Source organism: Crocodylus siamensis, chromosome 1 (genome assembly GCF_052110815.1).
Source record: "Crocodylus siamensis isolate JL-2025a chromosome 1, ASM5211081v1, whole genome shotgun sequence".
NCBI classification, from domain to species: Eukaryota; Metazoa; Chordata; order Crocodylia; family Crocodylidae; genus Crocodylus; species Crocodylus siamensis.
The window spans coordinates 376,949,441-376,975,608 of NC_143395.1; the positions used below are offsets into that span (position 1 = coordinate 376,949,441).

The window sequence follows — 26,168 nt, forward strand, 5'->3', positions numbered from 1 at the left end:
GGGGGGGTTGCAGAAGAAGGGGGGTCACACATACATCTGTAAGCAGTCTTAGTGTTTCAGATTGGTAAAATACATAGATTTCTAGTGACATAAACTGTTCCAGAGATGTCATTTTACCTTGACACACAAACAAATGGCAAACTATGTAAAAGGTACTTCACTTGTCTCTGGCAAATAACAGTATTTTTTTAGTTGATACTACCACTCCTCAGGATAAAGAGAGTCAAGAATCTTATGAAACATTTCAAGAAATCGACCTGTTTCACAGTGAAATAGTAGAGAATGTCATGACTCTCACAAGTGCTTGTTGCTCATATACCATATCCAACCTATCTTAAATGGCTATCTTGAATAGAGAAACTCAGCATGAGAAAAAATATAACAGTTTATAAACCTATTGTATCTATCTCATTCTTATGCATTAGGTTGTTCAAAACACCTGAAGACCAAAGATTTTTTGCATTAATTTTCATAAAATGATTTCAAAGTAGAACCTATAGACACCCATCTATGAATTTATCTACATTTCCATCACCCTGCCTCCACCCCATCCCACCTCGGAAACTGATTTAAGGAAAGAGGAAGATCAAGAAACTATCTGTTTTTAATAAGTCAGTGGACAAACTACAATGCAGTAAAACCTGGATTGTCCAGTGGGCAGAGCACTGTACTGGAATGCAAGAGATGGGGTTCTATACTCAGTTTGGTTACTGGCTTATGGGAGAGCTTGGCTGAGTAAATTCCCATTTCTACGTTTCAGTTTCTCCTGTAAAATAGGCTAATGTTACTGACTGTCTTTCTGAGACATTTTGCAGATAAATCACACTCAGCAAAACTTATCCTCTTTGTTTATTAGACATATTCTATGACAAATTGCTAATTAAAAAGAAGAAAGTACTAAGAACTGTAAAGAGGAAGGACTTTGGGACCAGTATGTTGGATGCAAAAAATAATACTACCTAGCTCATATATTATGTTTCTCATCAGTAGATCTGAAAGTAGTTTTACAAAGGAAAAACATTATTACTCCCTCTTTAGAGATGGGAAAGCTGAGGCACTAGTAAGTTAGGTAACTTGACCAAGGTTCTCCAGCAGGCCAGTAGCCAAGCTAGAAATAAAACCTTTGTCTCCCATGTTTCAGAAAGCTACTGCTAATGTTCAAGTTAGCTATGAATATGCTGGAGTTTACTTTGTGGCAATACTCTCTTTCATAATTACCAATTGGAATATTTTCTAATAATGTACATTGTTTATTATGGAAAAGAATCTGTCAGAAGCAAAGTAAACAAACAAATATTGGGTTGGAACAGTACTTTGATGTTATCAATTTTAATATTGATTTTTCTTAAAAGGAAGTTTCAATAACATACTTTCCCCTCTAATTTGTATTGCTGATTAGCTTGGGAGCTTGATACATTTGGAGCTGTAGATCAAAAGGGCAGAGCTGTTACATTCCAATTGTTATGTTTAGACTAGCCATGAATGCCAAGTCATTTAGTAGGGCTGCTGACAGATGTGAAAAAACACAAAAAACCAAAACCACACTTTACTGGAAGAGGCATCATATTAGTTCAACCTGGCTTTATGGCATCTGTATAGATCGGGTGCTTCAGCAGGGCTTTTTGGCACTTTTACCTAATAGCTGATTCAATCAGATAAAAATGCTATTAGATAAAAGTGCAAAAAAAGCCCCACTTAACCACCTGATCTATACAGGTGTTGGGCGGGCTTGCTCAAACTAACGCAATGCCTCTTTCTGGTCATGCCCTGGGCTAGCACGGGGTTGCACCAAGTTTAAAGTAGAGCACTGTTTTTGGCGGGAGTTATATCTTTTTACGGCCTAGTGTTAAAGCTTAGCTACATTTATATAATTTCTAGCTTATTTACCCATAGCAATTAAAATGTAACAGGTGCTGTCCTGAAACATTTTCCTTTTGAAACAGCTCCCAAGGTATGTCTGTCCATAGGTTCACTCCACCACTGTTACAGAGTTACCCAGTTTAATGACAAACAATTCACATCCTGATAATGGCTACAGACTGATCCTGCAAAGTGTTCCATGTGTGACTTCAGTTGGCTTTGAAGTCAAGTGTCTTGTAACATTGTAGTCCTAATTGGTAGTTAGATATTGGTGTGTTATCACCAAACACTTAATTGTATCTCTAGCATAGAGTGAAGTTTTGTATTTATCAATACTATAAATACTTCACTAGCAAGCAATTTTGTTTAGAAATGATACTTTCCTGGTAGTTTGTATTCCTTAGTTATGCATTTAAAAAATTAGATGCCCCCAAAAGTGAGGCCTTTGCAGTGTACAGACCAGGCTCCACGTGTTGGTGCCATCTGTAGCCCCTGTCTACACCAAAGTTGGACAGCCCTGTTTTCTAATATTAACCAGTGCAAATGTTTGTATTATATGACAGACTGCTGTTCATCAAGGTGCTTACAGCTGTTGTGCATCATGATGATAATGATCTTGAGGTTGAGTTCCATTGCAACTAAATTATTGCTTGGACATTTCCAAGTTTTTAAATAAAAAAAAAAAAATACATGAACACAAAACAAGAATCTTAAATAGGACATGGTATCAGATGAGGTTTTGATGAAATCAGTCAGTTTTCTTTTCAATTTTTATGGCTAGGTTCAACAATATGACATAGCTGCCATATATTTCATAGTTTCTAGGGTCAGAAAGGACCCGAACAGATCATCAAGTCCGACCCCCTGTGCTGGGAAGGATCAGGTGCTGGGATCTTTATACAAATATCTGTCCAACCTCCTCTTGAAGACCCCCAAGGTAGGTGAGAGCACCACCTCCCTTGGGAGCCCATTCCAGAGCCTGGGAGCCCATTCCAGAGCCTGGCAACCCTAACCATAAAGTAATGCCTCCTGATATCAAGCCTGAACCTGCTCTCAATCAATGTGTGGCTGTTATTCCTTGTTATCCCAGGTGGTGCTCTGGAGCAGCACCATACCAATGGGGACTGTTAGCCAAAATTCTTCCAATAAGCACTGGACAAGTATGCATCTAAAATAAAATATAAATGTGTACAGCACATTTTGAAGGAAAAATTATAAGCTTAATAGAGGGAGAAAGGACTTAACTTTGGCAGCAGAATGGAAACGGTTATTCATCTAGGTTGCTATAACTGCATTTCCATCTAAACCCAAGTGTCTAAACCTCATGCCTGCCGCTGCTAAAAGAAACAAACTTTCTATTTTTCCTTCCTACCTTTGGTCCAATACAAGATCTCGCCTAAAAAAAAAATTAAAAAATTAGTTGCTGCTTGTCTATTTCTTGGACCATCATGGTTGCAACATCACTCCAACCCTATTTTTATACAGAATTCAACTCCACCTTAACAATGGAACCACCACTAACACCTCCATGAAACTATCAAATGTATGTATATACATACTGTATATGCCCAAATCCAAAATTACTTTGAATTTAGGATAACCCCTCCCACCCAATAATTAGATTCTGTACATGGCAAGTCCTAAACTATATTGTAATTTTCCATGTATAGGACCTAATTATTGGAGGGCCATCTTAAATTCATCCTCTTTTCCATAGCTGTGGCAGGGAAGGCTGGTGAGGGGCTTGACCCATGCCCCTTGCCCCCCCCCATGTTTCCCTGCCCGCACTTGCTGCCCACCCCCTTTTGACCTGCCTTCTGCCCCTTCTTCCTCAAGCCATACGCCATCCTACCCATCCATCCCTTGCCCCCATACCCTATGAATGTGCCTGTTCCCCCCCAGCTGTCTGTCCCCACCATGTGCCCAATAGCATCTATTCCTGTCACCTGTCCTGCTCCCCACCACCACAACCCCTAGCCAGTGTCTACTCCCCTTCCTGCTTACCTTCTGAGAAGCTCTGGCTCCAGCTATGGGGCAGGCAGTTGTGGTATCCCTGGCCGCACCAGGTAGGAGCAGCGACAGCAGCTGTAGTGTAGCCAGGTCAGGGCCAGCAGGGCTGGGGCTGGAGCCAGAGCTGTAGGTAAGTGTGAGGGAAAATTGCTGGTGGGAATGGGGGACAGGCAGTTCAGTTTCCCCCATGTCCCCTTCATGGTGCATGCTGTGGGTCTCCCCCACATGTCCTCCAAGCCCCACTGTCTCCCCCATACTCTCTTTACCAATGATCCACCCCAGCCTGGGACAGGAGGCAGCTTAGGTTTGGCTTCAGCTCTGGACTTGGGAAGAAGCTTGAGCTGAGCTGCTACTTGCCCCAGGCTGATACTTGAATCAAAGATGGTGCTTTTTCCCCCCCAATGTTGATGGTGGTGTGGAAATGCCATCTTGGATTTGAGTAAATACAGTTAAGTTATATTTAGACTCCCAGTTGTGCAGGCTTGTCCATATTGTTAGATCCTGACACTGTACAGAATCCATTGATTTCAGTACAAATCCACGGGAGCAAAAAGGCCAGTCATGTGAGTGAGATTACAGAATCAGGCCTTAAACATTTGTGTCCCCTCTAATTTGAGCTAAGCGGTCTGTCCGGTCTTTCTGGCTTATTATTGAGGTTTGGAGACCAGCTTATTGTCTTCAGTTTTATTTTAATAAACAGTAAATTTACAATCAATTTATTTTCAGCTGAGACTTTTCTGTTTCGTTGCATAATCTTATTTCAGCTTCTTCTTTAGGCCTTTTATTTTGCCTTGCGATTTCTTTTAAGAGGAGTTATTTAAAATTGCTATTTATTCTGATTTTTCAACTTTGCTAGCAAAGGACATTACTTGCTAAAATAATTTAATTATATATTGCCATCCAGAATTTTAAATATGCATTTGAGTTGCTTCAGCAAACCATTTATAAATGTAACTTGTGTTTTGCAATACCTGTTTCCTTTAGTTGCACTAAGAGATCTAACTTGGTCAATAAAATAATGTTTAATCCATTTAATCCTTAACTCAAGTATTTCAAATTTTTGCATAATATGTCCAATAAATATTTTCCTTTTAATGGTAAGTAATGCCAGCGTTACTTATATTTTGCCTGATCTTAATTCTCTGGCTGGATTTGTAGTCATGGATGATAACTACGAGTGAGAAATTAAAATTAACTGTAGGAGTGATCTTCTTCTTTTTTTTTTTTGAGAGTTGGCTTTTTTATTCCCTTAAATAACTATTGGTTAGAAGTATTTTTGTTTCCTTTCACAATCACCATAAAAAAGATTACCTAACAGAACAGGCCTGTTTTTCTCTAGCTGGTTATCTTTGTTGCACTGTTCATTTCTTAGGGTGCTGTTGTTTGCACATTTACCTCCATTCTTATTTTGCGAGAATCTTCCTGAACCATCTCCTTTCACTTGCTGAAGAGCTCCTCCCAAACTCTGTGTAGGCTTGGGCATCAAGAGGCACAACCAATATGATCTTCGCTGCTTGACAGCTGTAGAAAAAATGCAGGGAACAACATAAACCTCTTTATCAACCCCATGAAAGCCTTCCATTCTGTCAACTGAGAAGCACTGTGGAGGATCATTTTGAGATATGGATGCCTGCCGAAATTTATCATCATTCTTCACCTGCTCCATGATGGTATGTGAGTGGTAGTTCTTAGTAACAGATCTATTACAGATCCCTTTGAAGTGAAGACAAGAGCTAAGCAAGACTATATCGTTGCTCCAACACTCTTCTCAGTATTCCTCACTGTGATGCTACATCTGACTACCAACAAGTTTCTGGTTGGAGCGGAGCTAAACTATTGGATGGATAGCAAGCTATTTAATTTCAGCTGACTCTGAGTCAAAATCAAGAATACCCCAACATCAGTCATCGAGCTCCAATACACTGATGGGGCCGTAGTGTGCTCACTCAGATGGTCCTCACTTGGAAACTGATTTTCAGACAATCATTGACATCTTTGCTGAGGCATACAAGAAAATGGGACTGATGCTTAACATTCAGAAGACTAAGGTCCTCTACCAACAAGCTCTTAATGAGTGGTTTCCAGCGCCAGTAATTCAGATTTACAGTGAAACTCTGGAGAACATTGAGTATTTTCTGTATCTTGGAAGATATCTCTTTCAGGAGGCTGACATTGCAAATAAATCTAACATCACCTCAAATGTGCAAGTGCAGCCTTCAGATGCCTGAGGAAACAGGTGTTCAAGGATCATGATATGACATTTGAAACTAAGCTCATGGTTTTGTTAGCAGTTGTGATCCCTACCTTGCTATACTGAGCTGAGATGTGGACAACATATATGAGACACCTCAGGTCACTGGAGAAGTGCCAGTAGAAGATTCTTTGAATCTAGTGGGAAGACACACCAACATTAATGTCCTGTCACAAGCAAATATCATGAACAGTGAAGTGATGATCATCCAATAACAACTTTGCTGGGCTGGTCACATCATTTATATTTGCAACTCTGGATTCCCAAAGCAAGTTTTATTCTTCCAACTCAGTCAAGGCATACAGTCAAGAGGTGGGCAGAGAAAGCACTTTAAGGACATCCCCAAGGCCAACTTGATAAGATGGTACATCAATATTAACTTGTGGGAGATTATTGCCCAGAACTGTCCCAAATTGAGGAAGAGTCTGGTGTAATGATCTGAATACTGTGAAACCTCACAATGACTCAGGAGACAGAAAAATGGGAACGGCAGAAAGAGTGTCTCACGGAATGAAGCAGGAACCTAGAGCCATCCACCCCACCAGAAAATATGCCTGAGCTGCAGCAGAATCTTCCAGTCCCAGATAGGCCTTGTCATTTATCTTTGGATCTAAAGATAATGGGGTCAGAGGGGCAAGCTGAAGTGCTCTGAGTCAAGATACAAGGGGGCTGTGGGGAGAGGGATCTAATGGTGGGGGTCTACTACAAACCCCCCCAGACAAGGGGAGGAGCTGGACCAGGAATTTTTGGTCCAGCTTGCAGACACACTTTAAGGCAAAGGATGTAGTTGTCATGGGTGATTTAAATTACCGGGACATCTGCTGGGAGGAACAGTCAGCCAGGTCAGACCGTTCCAGGAGGTTCCTGGCCGAGATACAGGACCTCCACTTAATTCAGGAGGTGCACGGTCCCACCAGAGGAAATGCCCTGTTGGACCTGGTCCTGGCCACAGGCGATGACCTGGTAAGGGGCCTCCAGGTCCTTGACCACCTGGGGGATAGCGATCATCGCTTGCTGGAATTCACCATCCAGCGCAGGGTGTCAAGGGCCTAGACTTCAAGAGGGCCAACTTCAACGAGTTAAGGAGATTAGTGGGAGAGGCGCTGGGGTTTTCGAGAGCAGGGGAACTCAGTGCCCAAGATGAGTGGTTGTTCCTTAAGGAGATGATACTCAGGCTCCAAGGGGTGACCATCGCAACAAGAAGCAAGGGGGGCAGGAGTGCCCGAAAGCCCCCCTGGCTCACCAAGGGTGTCCGGGAATGCCCGATTGCCAATAAGGCGGTGTACAGCCGGTGGAAGGGGGGTGCTATCTCCAAAGAGGAGTATACCTCCTCTGCTCGGGCCTGTAGGGGGGCTGTCAGGAAAGCTAAGGCAGACATGGAGCTAGGACTTGCGTCCAAAATCAAAGATAATAAAAAGTCCTTTTTCAAATATATAGGGAGGATGAAGAAAGCACGGGGAAATGTGGGGCCGCTGCAAGATCCTCTGGGCAATCTGGTGGTTGCGCCAGAGGAGAAAGCAGACCTCTTTAACCAATTCTTCACCTCCATTTTCTTGTGCAGGGACCGGGACTTCCCCACTGTGATGCAAGATGTACTTGAGGGGAATGCCTCCAGACCTCAGGTTGGAGAGAACTGGGTTAGAGAGCTTCTAGAAGGGCTGGACGTGTTCAAATCAGCAGGTCCAGATGCTCTCCACCCCAGGGTGTTGAGGAAGCTAGCAGGGGTTATTGCAGGGCCTTTGGCACGGCTTTACGAGTGCTTGTGGTGCTCAGGCCAGGTGCCAGATGATTGAAAGATAGCCAACGTGGTCCCCATCTTTAAAAAAGGGAGGAGGGAGGACCCGGGCAACTATAGACCCATCAGTCTTACCTCAATCCTAGGGAAACTCTTTGAGAAGATCATCATGGAACACATCTGCGATGGGCCGGCCTCAGGGATGATACTCAAGGGCAACCAGCAAGGTTTCACTAGGGGCAGGTCATGTCAGACCAATCTGATTGCCTTTTATGATCAGGTCACAAAAGCCTTGGATGCAGGTGTCGCTGTGGATGTAGTCTTTCTGGACTTCAGCAAGGCCTTTGACATGGTCTTCCAACCCATCCTCATTAAAAAATTGGGCGACTGTGGCATTGATGCCTACACAGTCAGATGGATTGCAGATTTGCTGAAGAGTCATACTCAGAGGGTGGTGTTGGATGGGTCACATTTGACCTGGGGAGAGGTGGGCAGCGGAGTCCCCCAGGGCTCGGTCCTTGGTCCCGCACTGTTCAATTTCTTTATCAGCGGTTTGGACAATGGGGTGAAAAACAACCTGTTTAAATTTGCTGATAATACCAAAATTTGGGGTGAGGTGAGCACGCTAGTAGGGGGGGAAAGACTGCAACAAGACCTGGATAGGTTACAGGGGTGGGCTAACAAAAACAGGATGCGTTTCAATACTGGCAAGTGCAGGGTGCTGCACTTGGGCAGTAGTAACCAGCAGCACATTTATAAGATGGGAAACTCCCTTCTTGAGAGCATGGAGGCAGAAAGGGATCTTGGAGTCATTATTGACTCCAAGATGAACATGGGCCAACAGTGTGAGGTCACGGTTGGCAGGGATAACCAGACCTTATTGTGCGTCCACAGGTGCATCTCAAGCAGGGCCAAGGAGGTGATCCTCCCCCTCTATGTAACACTGGTCAGGCCACAGCTGGAGTACTGTGTCCAGTTCTGTGCGCCCCACTTCAGGAGGGATGTGGACAACATTGAGAGGGTCCAGAGGAGCGCCACCTGCATGATCTGGGGACAACAGGGCAGACCCTACAATGAGCGACTGCGGGATCTGAATCTATTCAGCCTTCACAAGAGAAGGCTGAGGGGGGACCTGGTGACCATCTGTAAACTCACTGGGGGGACCAGAAGGGTTTGGGAGAGACCTTGTTTCCCCTAGCGCCCCCTAGCATAACAAGGAATAACGGCCATAAGTTGTTGGAGAGTAGGTTTAGATTAGACATCCGTAAGAACTACTTCACAGTCAGGGTGGCTAGGATCTGGAACCAACTCCCAAGGGAAGTGGTGTTGGCTCCTACCCTAGGGGTCTTTAAGAGGAGGCTTGATGCCTACCTGACTGGAATCATTTGAGCCCAGTTTTCTCTCCTGCCCAGGCAGGGGGTCGGACTTGAAGATCTACAAGGTCCCTTCTGACCCGACTTCTATGATTCTATGATAAGATGATCATGGAAGACAATTATCCTCAGCTGTAAGGTATTGCCAAAAATGATGATGATTTTGCCTTCCAACCCCCAAATCTCTATTTTGCTAGTAAGGCTAAATAGGAGGTAATCTTCCTGAGTGAGCCATCTATTAATTGGTGCTAGGGGTCATGACATAGTTTTATTCCTTTGCTAGTAATTTTCACTATAATCACTTCAAATTAGGACCTGGCTGCCTGTGGGATGGATCCAGCCTGTGAAATTGTCCATTCTGGCCTAAAGAAGTCCAGTCTGGCATGGGGGAATCAGTGTCATAAAGCAGCACTGTACCACCCATTCCTTCTGTGCAGCTGGCTGCATCTCACTGCAAAGAGTTGACAATAAGCAGCAAAACTAAGCACAGGCAGCTGGCTGCTCAAGGGGTGGAGATGAGTAGCTTACACCAGCAAAAGTTCCCGATCCCTTCTTAAATTATAAAAATGTGAAGGCACCTCAAGTGCCATTTTTAAATCCATTTAGGAAAGTTATAAACCTTTCTAGCCAAGTGGAGTTTAACATAAATATGTTTACCATATAGTGATACCTTCTTACTGAAGTTGTTAATGGGGAAATTAGTAGCTTTTTGTTTTGCTGCAGGATAAGTGTGTGCACACAGGCCAGTATGGAATAGCTGATTCTTTCTCATCTTGACAAGCCTAAAGCAAGATGGAACAGATGGATATAGAAAGATAGCAGACGTGAGAGTATAAGAAAAAAATAAACAATAGTGATTGGTTGACAAAATAAGCAATGATGCCTAACTTATTTATAGGCGATTTCTTTTCCAAAACCCCCTCACCCCAATACCACTAATTCTCCCTCTCAAAAAGTAAATTAATAAAAATATATAAAGCTGACAAAGTCCTTTGCCAAACAGAGTTTTTTAGCTAGATAAAGGAGGAGTGCCAGCAATTCCATGAGGACTATTCCAGACTTTATTATTTCTGTCAATTTAGCTAACATGGTAAGCAGCAGTCTCTGCACACGAACAGCTTAATACCTTGGATACATGTTACATTTGTAGTACTACAGATACCTTAGTAATACTATAGAAGGTGAGGGGATGTGCCTGCACCTCCCTGCATCACTACAAAAATGGTACCAGTGCTACAGAAATGTTCCTGTTTGAAATAGGAACTTCTCTGTAATGTTACATTTTTGTAGTGCCACATTTAATGTCTGTCCAGTTGCATGCAGTACTATCAGGGGTCTTTTAGTTCTCCAGCAACCCACAGTGCTCCATTCTTCCTCTCCCGCTCCAAAAGGGGAAGGAGGCAAAACAGTTGACTTTCTGATAGCCTGGCAGGAGCAGAGCAGAGCAGAGAACCTTGCTGCTGCCCTGAAGGAGAAGTAACTCTGCTTGGAGGTCCTGTTGCTTCTGTACCCCCGCCCTCCTCCACAGTGACAGTAGCAGAGAAGACTGCCTCCTGCTGATGATGTCACCACTGCAACTCTTTTCACCCTGCAGGCTTCAGGGCAGCAGGTAGAGTGCCATCAGAGAATCCCAGCTCTCAGAGAGCTCACTGCTGCTCCAAACCTCAGAACAGCAGTTTCATAGTTGGTAGGGTTGGAAGGGACGTGAGCAGATCATTAAGTCTGACCCCCTGCCCTGACTATCCAGCCTCCTTTTGAAGACCCTCAGGGTAGGAGCCAGCACCACTTCCCTTGGAAGTTGGTTCCAGATCCTAGCTGCCCTGACAGTGAAGTAGCGCCTCCTGATATCTAGCCTGAATCTACTCTCAGTCAACTTTTGGTTGTTGTTTCTTGTTAGCCCCGGTAGTGCTTGGGGGAACAGGGACTCTCCCATTGCCTGCTGGTCTCCCTTGGGAAGTTTATAGGTAGCCACCAGATCCCCATCTCAGCCTTCTCTTGTGGAGGCTGAACAGGTTCAGGTCCCGTAGCCTCCACTTGTAGGGTCTACCCTGATCATGCAGGTGGCCCTCCTCTGGACTCTCTCGATGCTGGCCACGTCCCTCCTGAAGTGTGGTGCCCAGAACTGGACGTAGTACTCCAGCTGTGGCCTGACCAGTGTTGCATAGAGGAGGAGGATCATCTCCTTGCACCTGCTCATGATGCATCTGTGGATGCATGACAAGGTGCAGTTAGCTTTCCTAACCGCGTCCTCACATTGGTGGCCCATGTTTTTAATTCACACTGTATGCCCTGTGCAGACAGCAACCCCAAGAGCTTTACATGCTTAAACTTTGTATATACTTAATATTAGGGGTGCACTGATAGGGATTTTTGAGGCAGATACCGATAGCCAATATTTAAGGAGACATATTGTTTGATACCAATCCGATATCCAATACACTGCCTACAGCAGGCATGTCTGATGTGGTAAGAGAAGGGGCAGGGGGAGGGTTATCAGAGACCCACCCACTACCCAGAGGAGTGGTTGAGGGTGAGGAGAGCTGTTCCTCCAGGGAGCCCCTGTCTCTCACCTGGCAGCAGGGCCAGGGACCCCTGCTGCCCCCACTGTCAGTGATGAGCTGCTCACTGGTCACTGTCAGCCTGCTCAGTCCCCCTCCTGTGGCTGGAGAGAGGACAGGCTCTCAGTGTTTGCTGACAGGTTCTCCTTGGAGGGAGAGCAGGGGAAACTGAGGAGAAATTCCTGTCATCCCTTGGCTGGTGAGTATGACTTTATAGAACTTTACATAGCTTTGTAAAGCCAGTAGCACTACCAACGAACATGTCCAAGAATCAACATTGTCAAGTTTTTTTGTAGCCATCATGGAAAGGAGGAGTTTTTTGAGAGAGGATGGTTTGTTTTGTGGATGTTTATGCCGGGCTTCTCCCAAGTGTGATGTGCAGGATGACAGAAAGCGAAGATGGAGAGTGCAGAGTGATGGAAGCTGGTATCAAGGGTTGATCATAGGCAGGAGTCTATATCATGACAGTGAATACAAGAACTTTAGCCACTAGGGTCCTTGGATTCGGGGGGCGGGGCAGGAATTACATTTGATGTAGTAAAAAAGGGGGTGGGGCAGGGGTGTTCGTAGAAAGGTGACATGGGAACTGGGTTTAAGAAAGCACTGTGATCACCAGGGATCCTGGTTTTCTTTGATTAAAAAAAATCCACAATTTCCAGTTAAAAATAAATAAATAACCCCAAATCCACTTTTTGTGTGGGTTACTTTTTTAAAATGAAAATTGTGGATTTTTTTAAATCATAGATTTTATAGACATTAGGGCTGGAAGGGACCTCAGAAGATCAAGTCCAGCCCCACTCCCAAAGGGCAGGAAGTCAGCTGGGGTCATAGGATCCCAGCAAGATAAGCATCCAATTTGCTCTTGAAGGTGTTCAATGTAGGTGGCTTGAACCACCTCCGATGGCAGGCTGTTCCAGACCTTGGGGGCTCGGACAGTAAAGAAATTCTTCCTTACGTCCAGCCTGAAACGGTCTCGCAGTAGCTTATGACCATTCGACCTCGTCATCCCTTGGGGCGCTCTGGTGAACAAACGTCCCCCCAGAAACTGGTGGTCACCCCGATAAACTTATAGGTGGCCATCAGGTCACCCCTGAGACTGCACTTTTCCAAGCTAAAGAGCCCCATGGCTCTCAGCCTGTCGTCGTAAGGTCTGTTTTCCTGACCTCTGATCATGTGCATGGCTCTCCTCTGGACTCTCTCAAGCTTCTCCACATCCTTTTTGGATTGTGGGCCCCAAAACTGGACGCAGTGCTCCAGCCGCGGCCTCAAGGCTGAGTACAAGGGGAGAATGACGTCCTGGGATTTGCTTGAGAAGCATCTATGGATGCAAGCCAGCGTTTTGGTTGCTTTAGTAGCCGCAGCATCTCATTGCAGGCTCATGTTCATCTTGTGGTCAATGATGACCCCCAAGTCTCTTTCTTCCATAGTGCTAGCCAGCGTAGGACTGCCAGGAGACTTCAAAGATACATGCCAGGGGCTGAGCTATGATGCTTGCCAGCTCCTTGAGTACCCTGGGGTGTAGATTGTCAGGGCTGGCTGACTTGCAGGTATCCAGCTTCTCAAGATATTCCTTCATGAGGTCAGCATTTATGGAAGGCAGGGGATCTTCCTCACCTGGACCGGCCTGTCCCATAGCGGGCATGGGTGTCCCATGGGACTGATGAAAGACCGATGCAAAGTACTCATTTAATAGGTTGTCTTTTTCCTGGGCCAGTTGTCAGTTGCCCCATCTGGTTCAGCAGGGGTCCAATGTTGCCCTTGGTTTTCCTCCGTCTCCCTACATATCTGAAAAAGAACTTTTTATTGTCCTTGATGCTCAAAGCTAGTTGGAGTTCAGTTGCAGCCTTGGCTTTCCTGGTTTGCTCCCTGCAGGACCAGACCAGTGCAGAATAATCCTCCTCGGAGGTGAGTCCCATCTTCCATCCTTTGTAGGCTTTTCTTTTTAGCCTTAGGAGGTCTGCTAGGTCCCTGGAGAGCCAGGGGGTCTGCTGTGCCCTCTTGCTGCCTTTCCTCCGAGATGGAATAGACTTAGCTTGTGCATTGAGGATCACTCCCTTGAGGAGCAACCACTCTTCCTGGAGTCCTCTCTCCCTGGGGTCATGGTCCCTTACGGCCTGACTGACAAGCCTCCTGAGATAGTCAAAGTCGGTTTTCCTGAAATCAAGGACTTCAGTGTTGCTGATTGACTTGCCAGCTTTACGGCGGATGGTGAAGGTGATCAGCTCATGGTTGCTGTCACTCACCTTCCCATCGATCACCAGGTCACCAATTAGGTCATTCTCAGTAGCCAGTACCAGGTTGAGCAGTGCTTTGCCTCTTGTTGGCCCATAGACTTCTTGAGTCAGGTAAAGGTCATCCACGCATGAGAGGAAGCTTTGCAACCACTTGGATTTTGCTGAGTGATCCTCCCATGAGATGTCTGTAATTGAAGTCACCCATGGCAACCATGGTCCTGGAGCATATGGCCTTAGCCAGTTCTGGACGAACTCCTGGTCAAATTGGAGAAAACCAGGATCCCTAGTGATCACTTTACTAATATTTTGCAAGGGATAGCAGTTACATAATAAAATTCAAGTATACTATTGTAAACAGCTGTCTTGTTTTAATTCAGAATCAATCAACTTCTAGCAAAAGCTTGTTGACTCAGATTAAAATATAATTTTAGTTCTCAGTTATTAAGATAAAATTTGAATGTATGTTGTACTGTTATGAAACTTGTTTCTGATGCTGAAGTCTAACCATCCGCCTTACTTTTGGATTTCTCTTTTCATAACTCATGTTTACATATCTTGCATGTGCTTATATACCTTGTATTTAAAAATTCAGGAAAGAGGAAGAAATGGATAAAATTCTTCCTCTGGTGTGCAGCAATCCCTTCTTCTTTGGCACTATGGGCAATTAATAACCCATAAAATAAATCAAACTAGCATGACAAAAGTGCCATAAAAGCAAACCATTTCAGACATATAAATCTTCCTATCTACAATTATGTAAAGTATTTTACTTAGCTGCAAAATAAATTAAACACCTGGTTCTCTACTAGATAATTTCTCACAGTAGCTAAATATGATCTCCTGAAGTCCCTTCCCACTCTGACTTTCTGTGATTCTATGTATTACTTAATAAGAGTATCATAAAATACTGAATATAAAGAGATTAATATCATTCTACTTATATTTACCTAATCAATTTTAATTTAGTATAATCTTTACTTTGCAATTGAATATTCAGAAGAATATTTAACAATAACTAATCCATACCAATCTGCAGAAAAAAGTATGTTAATACCAAAGGCATTTGTCTAGTCCCTTTCTTTAAGAGCATAAAATCTATCTGAAGGACAGCCTCTCTGTGAGATACAAAATCTTTGCACAGAATGAAATCAAATAGTTCTTTAATCTAAAAGACTTTTTTCATGCTAAGGCTAAACTCAGATTCAAAGGAATCCATATTCCTCTTGCTAATATAAAAGGATTTGTTTAAATGTACAGAGGAATTGGACAAATGTAAAAAAACCTCTTTTCCTCAGATTACAGAGAGCCATCAATTTCTATAAAAATACAGTGGAGGTGCAGAGTGGGAAAGCATATACATGCATTCTGAGGCTTTGCTGTGCTGAGGCTGTGATGGAACTGATGTCTCCTGTGATACATGATCACCATGGATAGCTTCCACTTTAAACTTTTCTCATGTAGTTGTTGTCTTAATGTTTGCTTTCTAATGAAGAGAAAGAAGTTTCTCTTCTCTCACTTTGACCTCCAGTTTCCTATGTTTCCTTTCGTTTTGTACTTTTCAGGCTTCTCATCTTCCCTATTCTCTACTTCATCTCTTTTCCGGTCTTTCTAAATCCTTCCTTGGTTTTCATTTCTCCTTTTGAAGAATTTACAGACTTCTGAGGCTGAGGAGGAAGTGGATCTCTATCAAAGACTAAAGATAAAAAATATCTCTTAATACTATTTTTATTCAGAGAGAGGAATGTAGCAATATTAAGGCAATGTTTACAACTGATAATGCTTCTAACATCTGCATTGATTGATTTTAATGATACTTACTATGCTCAACATACTTTTTTCTTTTGTATTACAGAAATTTCTCATCTTGGCTCTACCATGGAAGGCCCCAGTTTACCATCAAGTATCTGAAATGTAAGGAATAACCTGGGAGAAATACTCAGTTTCAAATGTTGTGCTGAAAAGTCAATGTATGATCACTTCTTCTTTGTCAAAGGCCACCTTCTAAATTCATGCTTTCCTTGTACATCTCTGTATGTTACAGAAAGACTGAAAATAAAACTAATTATTTGGGTCAATTTTTTTTAGTTTGAAAGAGAAAAGCTACAAATTTCCATACTGACTGATTTCTGGTTTTTTTTCTTTTTTTAAACAAAACAGACAAACAAGGATCTACTGTCTATATAAACTTCAGACTCTTTTGTTTTGTTTGCATCTAATTCCATGGAAACAATTGCTATAAAGCACCGAAAAGTGATACCTTTCAGGTTACAATGCATGACTGCTTAGAGAGATGTCTGACTACTGCTGGTTTCTTCATGGTTCTTGTTTTTGTGGCAAGTTAAGTAATTTATTCTAGATCTGCCCTCTTTTTTTTCCTATTTATCCTCCTGCTTCTGTTACTGATGTTTTATTCTTTGGTTCTTCAACACAGTATTTAAAGCAAGTTGTCAGCAGTCTTTCTTCCCTCTTCCTTGCTCAATAGATGGACAATATTGCCATATTCATGTTAACTCTGCCCTGAATCCAGGGTTTTGGTTTTATTTAGACTAGATTGGTATATGGGTTTCCTATAGAAGTGAGTAGAAATCACCTTTGACTTTCATTATGGAGCTGAATCAAAACCAATTTCTGTTAATGAACTTTTGATCAGACCTATGTGGACATTGAGTAGTTATCAGTTTGGTACTTCCATTTATGATTTTTGTTGTCTAAAACCCTCCTGATGACTCGTTGAAAAAAATTAAAATAATCTAATCTAAAAAGAATTCTGTTTGGGGTATAACACTTTTTACTTCATTAATTTTCTGGAGTTTTTTCCCTTCAGAATTTATCATCTTGTTGCTTATTCCCCATCTAAAACCATAATCTGGCTAGTAACATCTCCATTTTTTAATTACTTTGGTATCTGTAATAGATTTCCATTTTTGTATATGGATTGAAGAGCAAAGACAGATTAACAATTAACATGCATATATGACCACATAAAATTTAGATTAATTAGAAGTATTTTAAAGACATGAAAATTGGACAGAAATGGGGAAAATGGGTACATAGATTGGGCTAAATTAAACAGAGATGCATTTGACTCAGTATTTGAGAGAGGATTTCACAGTTTTCGGAATCATCAGTGTATTTTTAAACCTTCTCTTTGTGGAAGGTATAGGTGTAGTGTCGCTCTCTCAGGCTTATAGCATTTTAGGATAAAGCACAAAATCATACCACTACAGGCAGCCCCTGCTTAACGTGGCTTCAGTTGGCACTGTTTCGCTAGTGGAATTGGGGTTTCGGCAGGCACGTGGGCAGGGAGAAGCAGCGGCGGTGGCAGCAGCAGCAAGTGGAAGGTGAGTGAGTGGTGGTGAATGAGTGGTAATGAGTGGGCGGGCAGGCATGAGAGCCCAGGGCAGGATGGCAGAAGCATGGGCCCAAGCTGGCACATGGTGCCAGAGTGGGCATGGGGTGTGGAGACAAGCGACTGTAAAAGAGGAGAAGAGTGTGGGTCCAAGCCAGTGCCCAGGGCCAGGGCTGACACAGGCCTGCACCTAGGGTGGGGGACAGGAGCATGAGGCCTGCACTGGTGTATGGGCCTCATGCTGGGGACAGTGGAAGCCCACACCCGGAGCAGGGCGGCAAGTGCACTGGTGCCCGGGCTGGAGTGGGCGGTGCAGTGGGGAGAAGCAGAGGCAACAGAGCAAATAGCGCAGGGCCTATGCTGGGGGTAGGGCTGGTGGGGCTGGTGCCCAGAGTGGGGTGGCAGGAGCGCGGAGCCAGCATCAGTGCTCAGCAGCAGGGGCCGGTTCCCAGAGCGGGGCAGCAGTAGTGCCAGTGCCCAGGCTGGCAAGTGGGGCCAGAGAGGCTGGTGGGCGGGTGAGAGGGGTGGGGAGAGGCGGCAGTGGTGAGAAGCAGCGAGGGAGGCCCAGGCATGAGTGTGGGACCTGTGCCAGTGCCCAGGGCCAGGACCTACAGGGGCCCAGAGCAGGGCAGCAGGAGCACAGGCCTGGGCTGGTACGTGGGGCTGCAGTGCCAGCAGGTGGGTCGGGGAGTGGGGAGAGGTGGTGGCAAGGCAGGCAGTAACCAATTAATCTCTACTTAGATTCATTTTTATGGGGAAATGGGTCTCCCTTAGCGTGGCTCTGCTTAATGCTCAGTTTTTCTGGAACCAATTAAGAGCACTAAGCGGGGGTTGCCTGTACCCATAATGCTGTGGGTTAGAGCTCTTAGCCTTGCCATGAATCCATCTTTAAGCTGGCACTCTCCTACTGGGTGTGTCTGGGCACAGTAAAGAGTGAACCACTTTTCAGGGTTGTTGCAGAAGTGGTCAAATAATGCTGAATGATCAGCACTTCTGCCTGAAGAATGGAATAAATACAAGTATGAGAATGATGAGGACCCTAGCACACAGCAGCTTCACATGAACTTGAGGAAAAAGCAGGGGGAAACGAGAGGAAAAATACATAACATAGAAAGGCAGAGAAAAAGGTGGGGAAGCGTAGTGCTGTGGATTTATAGTAAGCAGTAATAACGCACAGAAGTAGGAAGTGTAAAAACAGGCACAGACATGATGAATGACAATAGAGAGGGAAGGTGAGGAGGAGGAGAAGAAACAGACAGACCAGCAGCTCTAGAGCATGACTATATCTAAACTTATTACTGCGCTGTTTGCAAAACTCTTGGTGGATGCATTATCATGCTTAAGTATTTTTTTTCTTGGGTGGAAATGTGCATTACTTTTACCAGCATGAACTCTCTAGGACAGGGCTCTCCAGCTTTTAAGGTCTTTTTTGGTTGGCAATCCCTCTCAGTCAAGATTTATTGATTGATTGTCTTCCATGATTGTCTTACCTGTGGGTCCAAAGGTGGCTGATAAAGCTGATCCAGGATCGATAAACTGTTGCAACTTAGTTTCATAGTTTCTAGGGTCAGAAGGGACCTGAGCAGATCATCTAGTCTGACCCCCTGCCATGGCAGGAAAAAATACTGGGGTCAAACGACCCCAGCAACTTGGATATGTTTTTTGGGGAGGGAGTAGATGGGGGTGGACTCGGGACTCTTGATTCGGTCTGTTGTGTGCTGTTTCTGCTGCTTCTGCTTTTCCATTTCTGGTTGTAAGGTTTCAAAGTGCTAAGATCCTTGCAGCAGACTCTTCCTCCATAAGTAGCTGTGGGCCACACCAATGGGGACTCAGCATGGGCATTCCCCCCCCCCACACACACACTGTTGCACCATGCACCTGTGCAGGCCCTTTCTACCCCTTTTGCATTGTGTGCACAGCTCCAGGCTCACCCTCAACTCCCCCTTCCATGCTTACCACACTGCCCTGACCCCTGGGCCAGAAGCAGGCATCAAAATCTGGAGGAGGGGGTGGAGACTGGCAACCAGAGCAATAGGGAAGCAGTGACTAGGCAGGAGCCCCGGGAGCAGTAACTTACCCCTTTGGGGGGAGTTGTATGTGGCCAGTGGGCTATAAGTTGGGCAGCACTGCTCTTGAAAGTATTATAGTATACAGGTCTTTCCAGCATTCTGTTTTCAACACTTCAATAATTTTACCTTAAGTACAAGTGGCATTAGGACAGGGAATGTTTAATTTCAAGAAACTTTACCCACATAGTAATATAATGGTTTATTTATTTCCTGTTTGTATTAATTTGACAAAGAATTGGAATCTGAGTACATTTACTTTGTATTGAAATCTAATGTTGTGAACTGAGTATTCAAATTCCAGAATATTTAAAATAAAGGATTTCAAAACCTCACAGGAGGTTATGAAGATGAAAGGCTTTGTAATATTTTTTTTATCCAAGTACTGTCTGTTAAAACATATATTTAAAATCACTTACGTTTTACTAATATTTTCCCTCCAGAGGTGATGCAATCACCTACCCTGGAAATCTTCAAGAGGAGACTGAATGGTCACCTCACTAGGTCACCTGACCCCAGTTGTTTTTCCTGCCTAGTGCAGGGAGGCTGGACCTGATGATCTTGCAAGGTCCCTTCCAGCCCCTTACAATCAATGAATCAATTAATCTATTAATCTATTTTTGATAACTGAACTTGAAAGAATATAAAATACATCACTTAAATCTCTGTATATGCTGGGATGTTTCTTCACTAGACCAAGCTTGGACACTAAAATTAAAATGAATAATTTCCACTTTCTCATGGAGTAATTAAACAATACTGCTATGTTTAGATTGCCAACAACATAAGGGGGGGAACTAAATTGTTTACAGAATGAAAACACTTCTAATATAATTTGGAAGCCATTTTAAACAAAACCTACTGGTAATATTGAGGCAAAATGGACAAAGGTGAAAAATGTTGAGAAAGCAAGAGACTGGTAGGTTGACTAGCATTTTGGTGGTTATTAGTAGGGGTGCACTGATTTAAAAAAAAATTTGGACTGATACTGATGGCTGATTATTAACAAGCCATATTGGCCAATACTGATCTGATTGTTGATATGCAGCTGGGCAGCTTGGACAGCAGCATCTGGCTGGTAAGTCAGTTGGCGGGGAAGGGGTGGGGGGAGAGAAGGGGCACAGATTGAGGCCCGTGGGAGGTGTGTGCCCCCCAGATCGGTGCAAGGCGTGAGGGTAGGCTGCCACTGTGGGCTCAGGCTGCAGGCAGCTCCTGGTAGCAGGGTTTGGGGTAGGTGGTTTGGGTGGCCATGGGAGGGCTATGGCAAATTTGGGGGTAACTGTAGCCCACCCATAGGCCCCCCACCCCAGCGCTTCTGCCCTGAGTGCAGCTCCAGACAAAATCCACCGCCTGGAAGAGAGCAGTACTGTCCCCAGTCTCAGCCTGCAGGGGCAGCCCTCTTTCATTCTGTGCCCCCCAAATGAGCTTGTGGCTCCATCCTGCACCCCACCGTGCCATGGCTGGGCAGCAACTGTCCCAGCCAAAGCCCCACTCCATCCTTACCACAGGGGCCTTTATCTGTCCCCCCACACCCTCTTCCTCTTGCTGCTCCTTTTTCCTCCCTCCAGCAGATTTACCAGCCAGATGTTGTTTTGCAAGGTGCTGGGCTGGCCATGTGAATGCTGCAGCTGCATGCATGCATGCAGCACTTACTGGCAGCATTGTTGGCCCTATCAGTTAAAAGAAGCCAATTGCCTATAATTTCAATTTTCTTTTTATCGGTGCCAAAACTATATGGACCAATGTACCAGTGCACCTCTAGTTATAGAACTCCAATCATTGTTTTTCATTATCACATACTTAATTGAAAAAATTCTTTCAAATGGAATAGGTTAGGATGATAGAAAATTAGGGTAGGAAGGGACCTCAGGAGGTCATCCAGTCCAAACCAATAATCAAAACAGGATCCAACTAGATAATCCCAGCCAAGCCTTTGTCTAGTTAGATCTTAAAAAATTCCAAGGATAGAGACCCTCAACCTCTCTGAGTAATCTGTTCCAGTGCTTTACAGCCCTCCAAATAAGAAGGTTTAGATTAGATATCAGAAAAAAACTTCTCTTGCTGCAGCTTGAGACCATTGCTCCTTTTTCTGTCATCTGCTGCCACTGAGAGCAGTCTAGTTCCATCCTCCTTGGAACCCCCTGCAGGTGGTTAACGCCTGGTTAAATCCCCCCTCAGTCTTCTCTTCTCCAGACTAAATGGCTAAGGACAGACATTCAAGAAGCCTGAGCCTGAATTGATTCAATCTTTGCAGATTAGTCTAACCTGCCTATGCTGAATCAGTTTGTAACTGCACAGACATCCTCTCTGCACTGAAAAAATGCAGGCAAATGCCTGCAGTGGCTCAGGCTAGAAGCTGGGGGGCACTAGAGCAGACCTCCCTTTCCTTCTAGAGTGCTGAGCTGAGGGGTGGGGGGAGGGAGCATGGCCAGGCTGTGGCAGGATGCTCTGATTAGGGAGCCCTCCCCCTCCCTACCCCCACCAGTCAACCAAGGATTTACACAGCATTTATCACCCTATCAGCAAAACGAAAGGATCTCTCATTAGTTCAAGCTCTTCTTAAGCAACTTGTCTCAAAGAAGGAATGGAGGGACATTATCAGTCAAATAGGAAAGTATTTGATTCAGATTTGGCCGATTCAGAGGACAGTGATTTGATTTGAAGATTTGGATCACTGTCCCAAATTGATTTAGCTGAATCAGTTTTGGAAGATTCGGCACAGATTAAGAGAGATTTGGTGATTTGGATCGGACAGGGAGAGGCAGGCACAGACGGGAACAGCAGGTTCCCCCGTGGCTCCTCCGGCTTTCTCTTCCTCTCCTTGGGTGGGGGGAACCATGGGAGAAGCCCCCATGGCTGTCCTGCCCAGCCCCGTCCCCTACCCAGCCCCCGCCCAGCCTAGCCATGGGTTGGCAGGGTGCTGCGTGCTGCTTGGGAGCTGAGGCCTCTAGGGCTGAGTGGTGCCAGGTTCCAGCTAACACATGGAGCCACCCCAGCTCCCAGACATGTTGCCCAGCTGAGGTGCGCTGCACCTGCGTCATGGGTGGGGGGTGATCCCTGCCCCCCTCCACTGTCCCACGCTGCATGGGGGGCCTTTGTCATGAGTGTCCAAGAGGCCCCAATTGCTGCTGCTGCAGCTGGTGAGTGTGGGGCTTTCTTAAACCTCTGCACTCTCTGGTTCTGGCAACAGTGATCGGGGCCTCTCAGGGCTCATGGCAGAGCCCACCTGTGCAGTGGGGGGCAGCAGGTATGGCCCCCCTGCTTGGCACCTGCACAGCAGCTGCTCCGTGGCGCAGATGCAGCATGGCTTGGCAGGGTGTCGCACGCTGTCTGGGAGCTGGGGCGGCTCCCACAGCCACCTGGAGCTCAGCCCCAGTGGCCCCAGCTGCCAGGCAGCATGCAGCGCCTGTGCCATGGGGCAGCTGCCATGCAGATGCCAAGCAGGGGAGTCATACCCACTGCCCCCCCACTGCCCCGTGCTGCATGGAGGGCTCTGCCATGAGCCCTCAGAGGCCCCGATTGCTGCTGCCAGACCCAGTGAGTGCGGAGCTGCTGCTGCTGCTGCTTTTTTTAAGTGCAGAAAGGCTGGGCTGGACGGGGGATAGGGCTGGGCAAGGCAGTCATGGTGGCTTCTCCCATGGCTCCTCTGGCTGTGCCTGCCTCTGCCCTGGTGGGTGGAGCAGCAGGGGCTATGCCCTCTGCCACTTGCCCAGCCAGTGTGGGGGAGGGGGTTGCAGCAGCAGGTCATAGCCCCCACTCCCAGTGCTCCCACACCTGCATCCCACGTCCCCCTACCCCAAGTAATGCGCCCCCCACCACAGCCCCGGTTGGGCAGTTTGTCCCAGCCCCAATCCCTCCCTCCCCCCTCTCCCAGCCCCAACAGACGTACCAGCTGGAGGCAGCTTTCATCTGCGTGTTTAATCTATGGCTGAATCTTCAAACCGGCCAGAGCTTTTCCGAATCAATTTGGATGCTTCAAATCAATTTGGAGTTTTTAATTGGTCTCCCAATTCAATTTGGATTCGGAGACTCAGTCCCTGAATTAGGCCTGAATCTCCTTCAAATCGAGTAAGCTACTGAAGCTTTTGACAGCCCTAATTACCAGCTACCTGTTGATTAGTTCCAAAGAGTCCTAAGCCACTGTGCTGTCTGCCCTTGTCCTGTCTACCACAGCATGGACTATAGCCAGCATGTGGTATGCTAGCTAATGCTGAGAGGTGTCTGTGCAAGGTAGAGGGGAGGGGAGGATCCTTGCTTCAGCAGGGACTGGTGGGGGGAGAGGGGGGAGCAGGAGAAAGCCAGGCAAATGCCCTGTATGTGCAATCTCTGCCAGAGCTCCAGCCAGGGAACAGAGGGGAAGGGCCAACTCAGTGCTGCAGCAGAGAGCCCCGTCTAGCCCAGAGGGCATCCCAAGATGCCAGGGACTCAGATTTAACTTAAACCAGGAAGAGGTCCCGGACAGACATTGCATAAACCAGTTTGGCCCAAATCAGTTAAGTCTGATATTTCATTCAACAAGGTTTATCTCAAACTGGATTCAGTCATTTTCAAACTGGTTTATGTGCACTGAACATCTGTTCTGTTACAGGCTTAAACCAGTTTCTGATCACTTAAACCGGTTTATGTGTAATGTCTGTCCCTAGCTAGTAAGTCCATTTCCCTCAGCCTCTCTTCAGAAGCCATGTGCCCCAGCCCCCTAACCATTGTCATTGTCCTGCAGTGGACTCTCCTCAATTGATCTACATCCTTTCTGTAGTGGGGGTAAGGCAGGCAAAACTGGACACAGTACTCCAGATGTGGCTTCACCAGTGCTGAATAGAGGGGAATAATCACTTCCCTGGATCTGCTGGCAATGCTTCTACCAATGCAGCCCAGTATACCATTAGCTTTCTTGGCACCAAGGGCATGCTGTTGGTTTATATTCAGCTTATTGTCCATTGTAACCCCCAGAGCCTTTTCTGCAGGTTCTTGCAATTAAGCTGTTGAGCTGTTTCCTTTCCTTTTTTTTGTTGTTTTAATTTTTTCTTACATTTTTTAAAAAGTGATTGAAGATCAAAACATACAGAAAGGCTGATACCAATTGTAATCTGTAAAGAATTGGTAACATTATTAATACAAACCAGCATTGCTTTTTTGACAATTAAATCTTATCAAATCTCACATGGGTCAGGTTCAGACTTCGCACTTTTATCGGTATAAGTGATTAGAAACTGGTCTATTCCTGTAACAAGTTTGGCACACAAAACTAGTCTGAACTGTAACAGAACAGAGGTTCAGTACATGTAGACTGGTTTAAAAATGACAGAACCCAGACTAAGCTTTGCCCCTACCTCTCCGCCCTCCCCTCCCCCAAAAAAAGGATGAATGTGTGTTCTGTTTGCTACCAATCCACCCCCCATGGTTTACAGAAAACTGTAGCAATTCTGCCTCAGTCCTTTTGAATGGCCATGCCTAACTAACCATTATGTTTTATGAGATGATAAGCATGCTGAATAAAAGTAACAATGGGTACATCCACATTGTTACTTATGGCTGCCTGCAAGTCAGTGCCTGAGTGTCTGTATTTACAACCTCTAAGCTCAAACCTAGGAACAATTTAGGCTGTTTGTGAAATCTCTGCTGAGCATTATAATGAGCCTGAGGTTGAGTTTCCCAGCCCTCTTCCCCTGAAGTAATTTCATCCCTTGTTTTGCAGGCTGAAAATGCAAAGGAAATCCAACAAAGGCAAACTCATAGCCTGCCTCTGCATATTTCTTCTCATTCTGTACCTCACTTCCTATTTCTGTTGTCCTTGGTTATAGCCAGGCACAGAAAGAGAAACAAGCAGTAGGCAGACTGACTCTATGGGCTTTGCTTGAGAAGCAGGAAATGTGTAGTGGCTGTAAGATAATGTGGGAGAAGAAGCTGTTTAAACACTAGCTTCAGGTTTGACCAAACTGCACTGTAGACGCATTCTGTGTTGACATAAGAGATTAGGTCGAATGAGGATTTAGACATGGAGCCATCCAACTTTTGGTGCTATCTTGATCTAGTCCTGAGAAGAATTCCTGTCCCTTGCGCAATACGTGGCTTACAGAAGCAAATACACTGGGTGAGGGGTGGGGATGGGTGGTGTAAGCAAGCTGATCAATAGGAAATGCTTGAGCTCACTTCTCAGTTATCCATAGCTGCTAGAGTTTGACACCTAGATCAGTTCAGTTAACTGATTTTTAGTAAAAGAAAAGGATGTAGTGTTGCTGCCCTATTTAATAACCTAGTAGTTGAACCTCAGAGATTTCTCTTTTTGATTTGGAGAAGCGATTTAAATCTGGTCTCAGTGCTAAGCCTTATTAACTGTAGTCTGATCTGGGTTTCTCTTGCTGAAACTGTTCCACTCTATTTGTAGTCTCTGTCTCTGGACTAATAACAGTTTTCATAAGCTGGTACTAGGGCAGTCCCTGCTCCAGCAAATACATTCTTATTTTTATATTAACTACAAGAGTTTCAAGAGGAGAGACTTGGAGAGACTCTCTCCTGAGATTGCAAGACTTGGGTTAAAATTTCTGCTTTAAATTGGGTAAAAAGGAGTTGAGCCATGATTTTTTTCTTTGGGCTGGGGGGTGGTTCTGGAGGAGGGAGGTGTGGCCAGATCATGCCTACTGTCAAGATCTGCAGCTGAGATAGTGGAGGGAACATTTATTTTGTGAAACCCACCAGCAATTAGGAGTAAGATGAGCACCAAGTTGCTCAGCA

The 26,168-nt window shown here is 45.1% G+C and overlaps 1 protein-coding gene across 6 annotated transcripts in view; it reads left to right on the plus strand.

Moving 5' to 3' along the window:
• N4BP2L2 (NEDD4 binding protein 2 like 2) overlaps positions 1 to 26,168 on the plus strand; it is a 103,572-nt gene that overhangs the window by 64,676 nt on the left and 12,728 nt on the right. For 2 of the 6 annotated variants that reach the window (XM_090027843.1, XM_090027875.1), the window contains exon 10: positions 15,874 to 20,397. In XM_090027843.1, coding sequence (XP_089883969.1) covers positions 15,874 to 15,929 — 56 coding nt within the window. In that variant the 3' untranslated portion in view covers positions 15,930 to 20,397. Of the gene's footprint in view, positions 1 to 425; positions 5,229 to 15,873; positions 20,420 to 26,168 lie in introns of those variants that run through there. The other 4 variants (XM_090027860.1, XM_090027852.1, XM_090027867.1 and 1 more) reach the window with 4 other exon arrangements.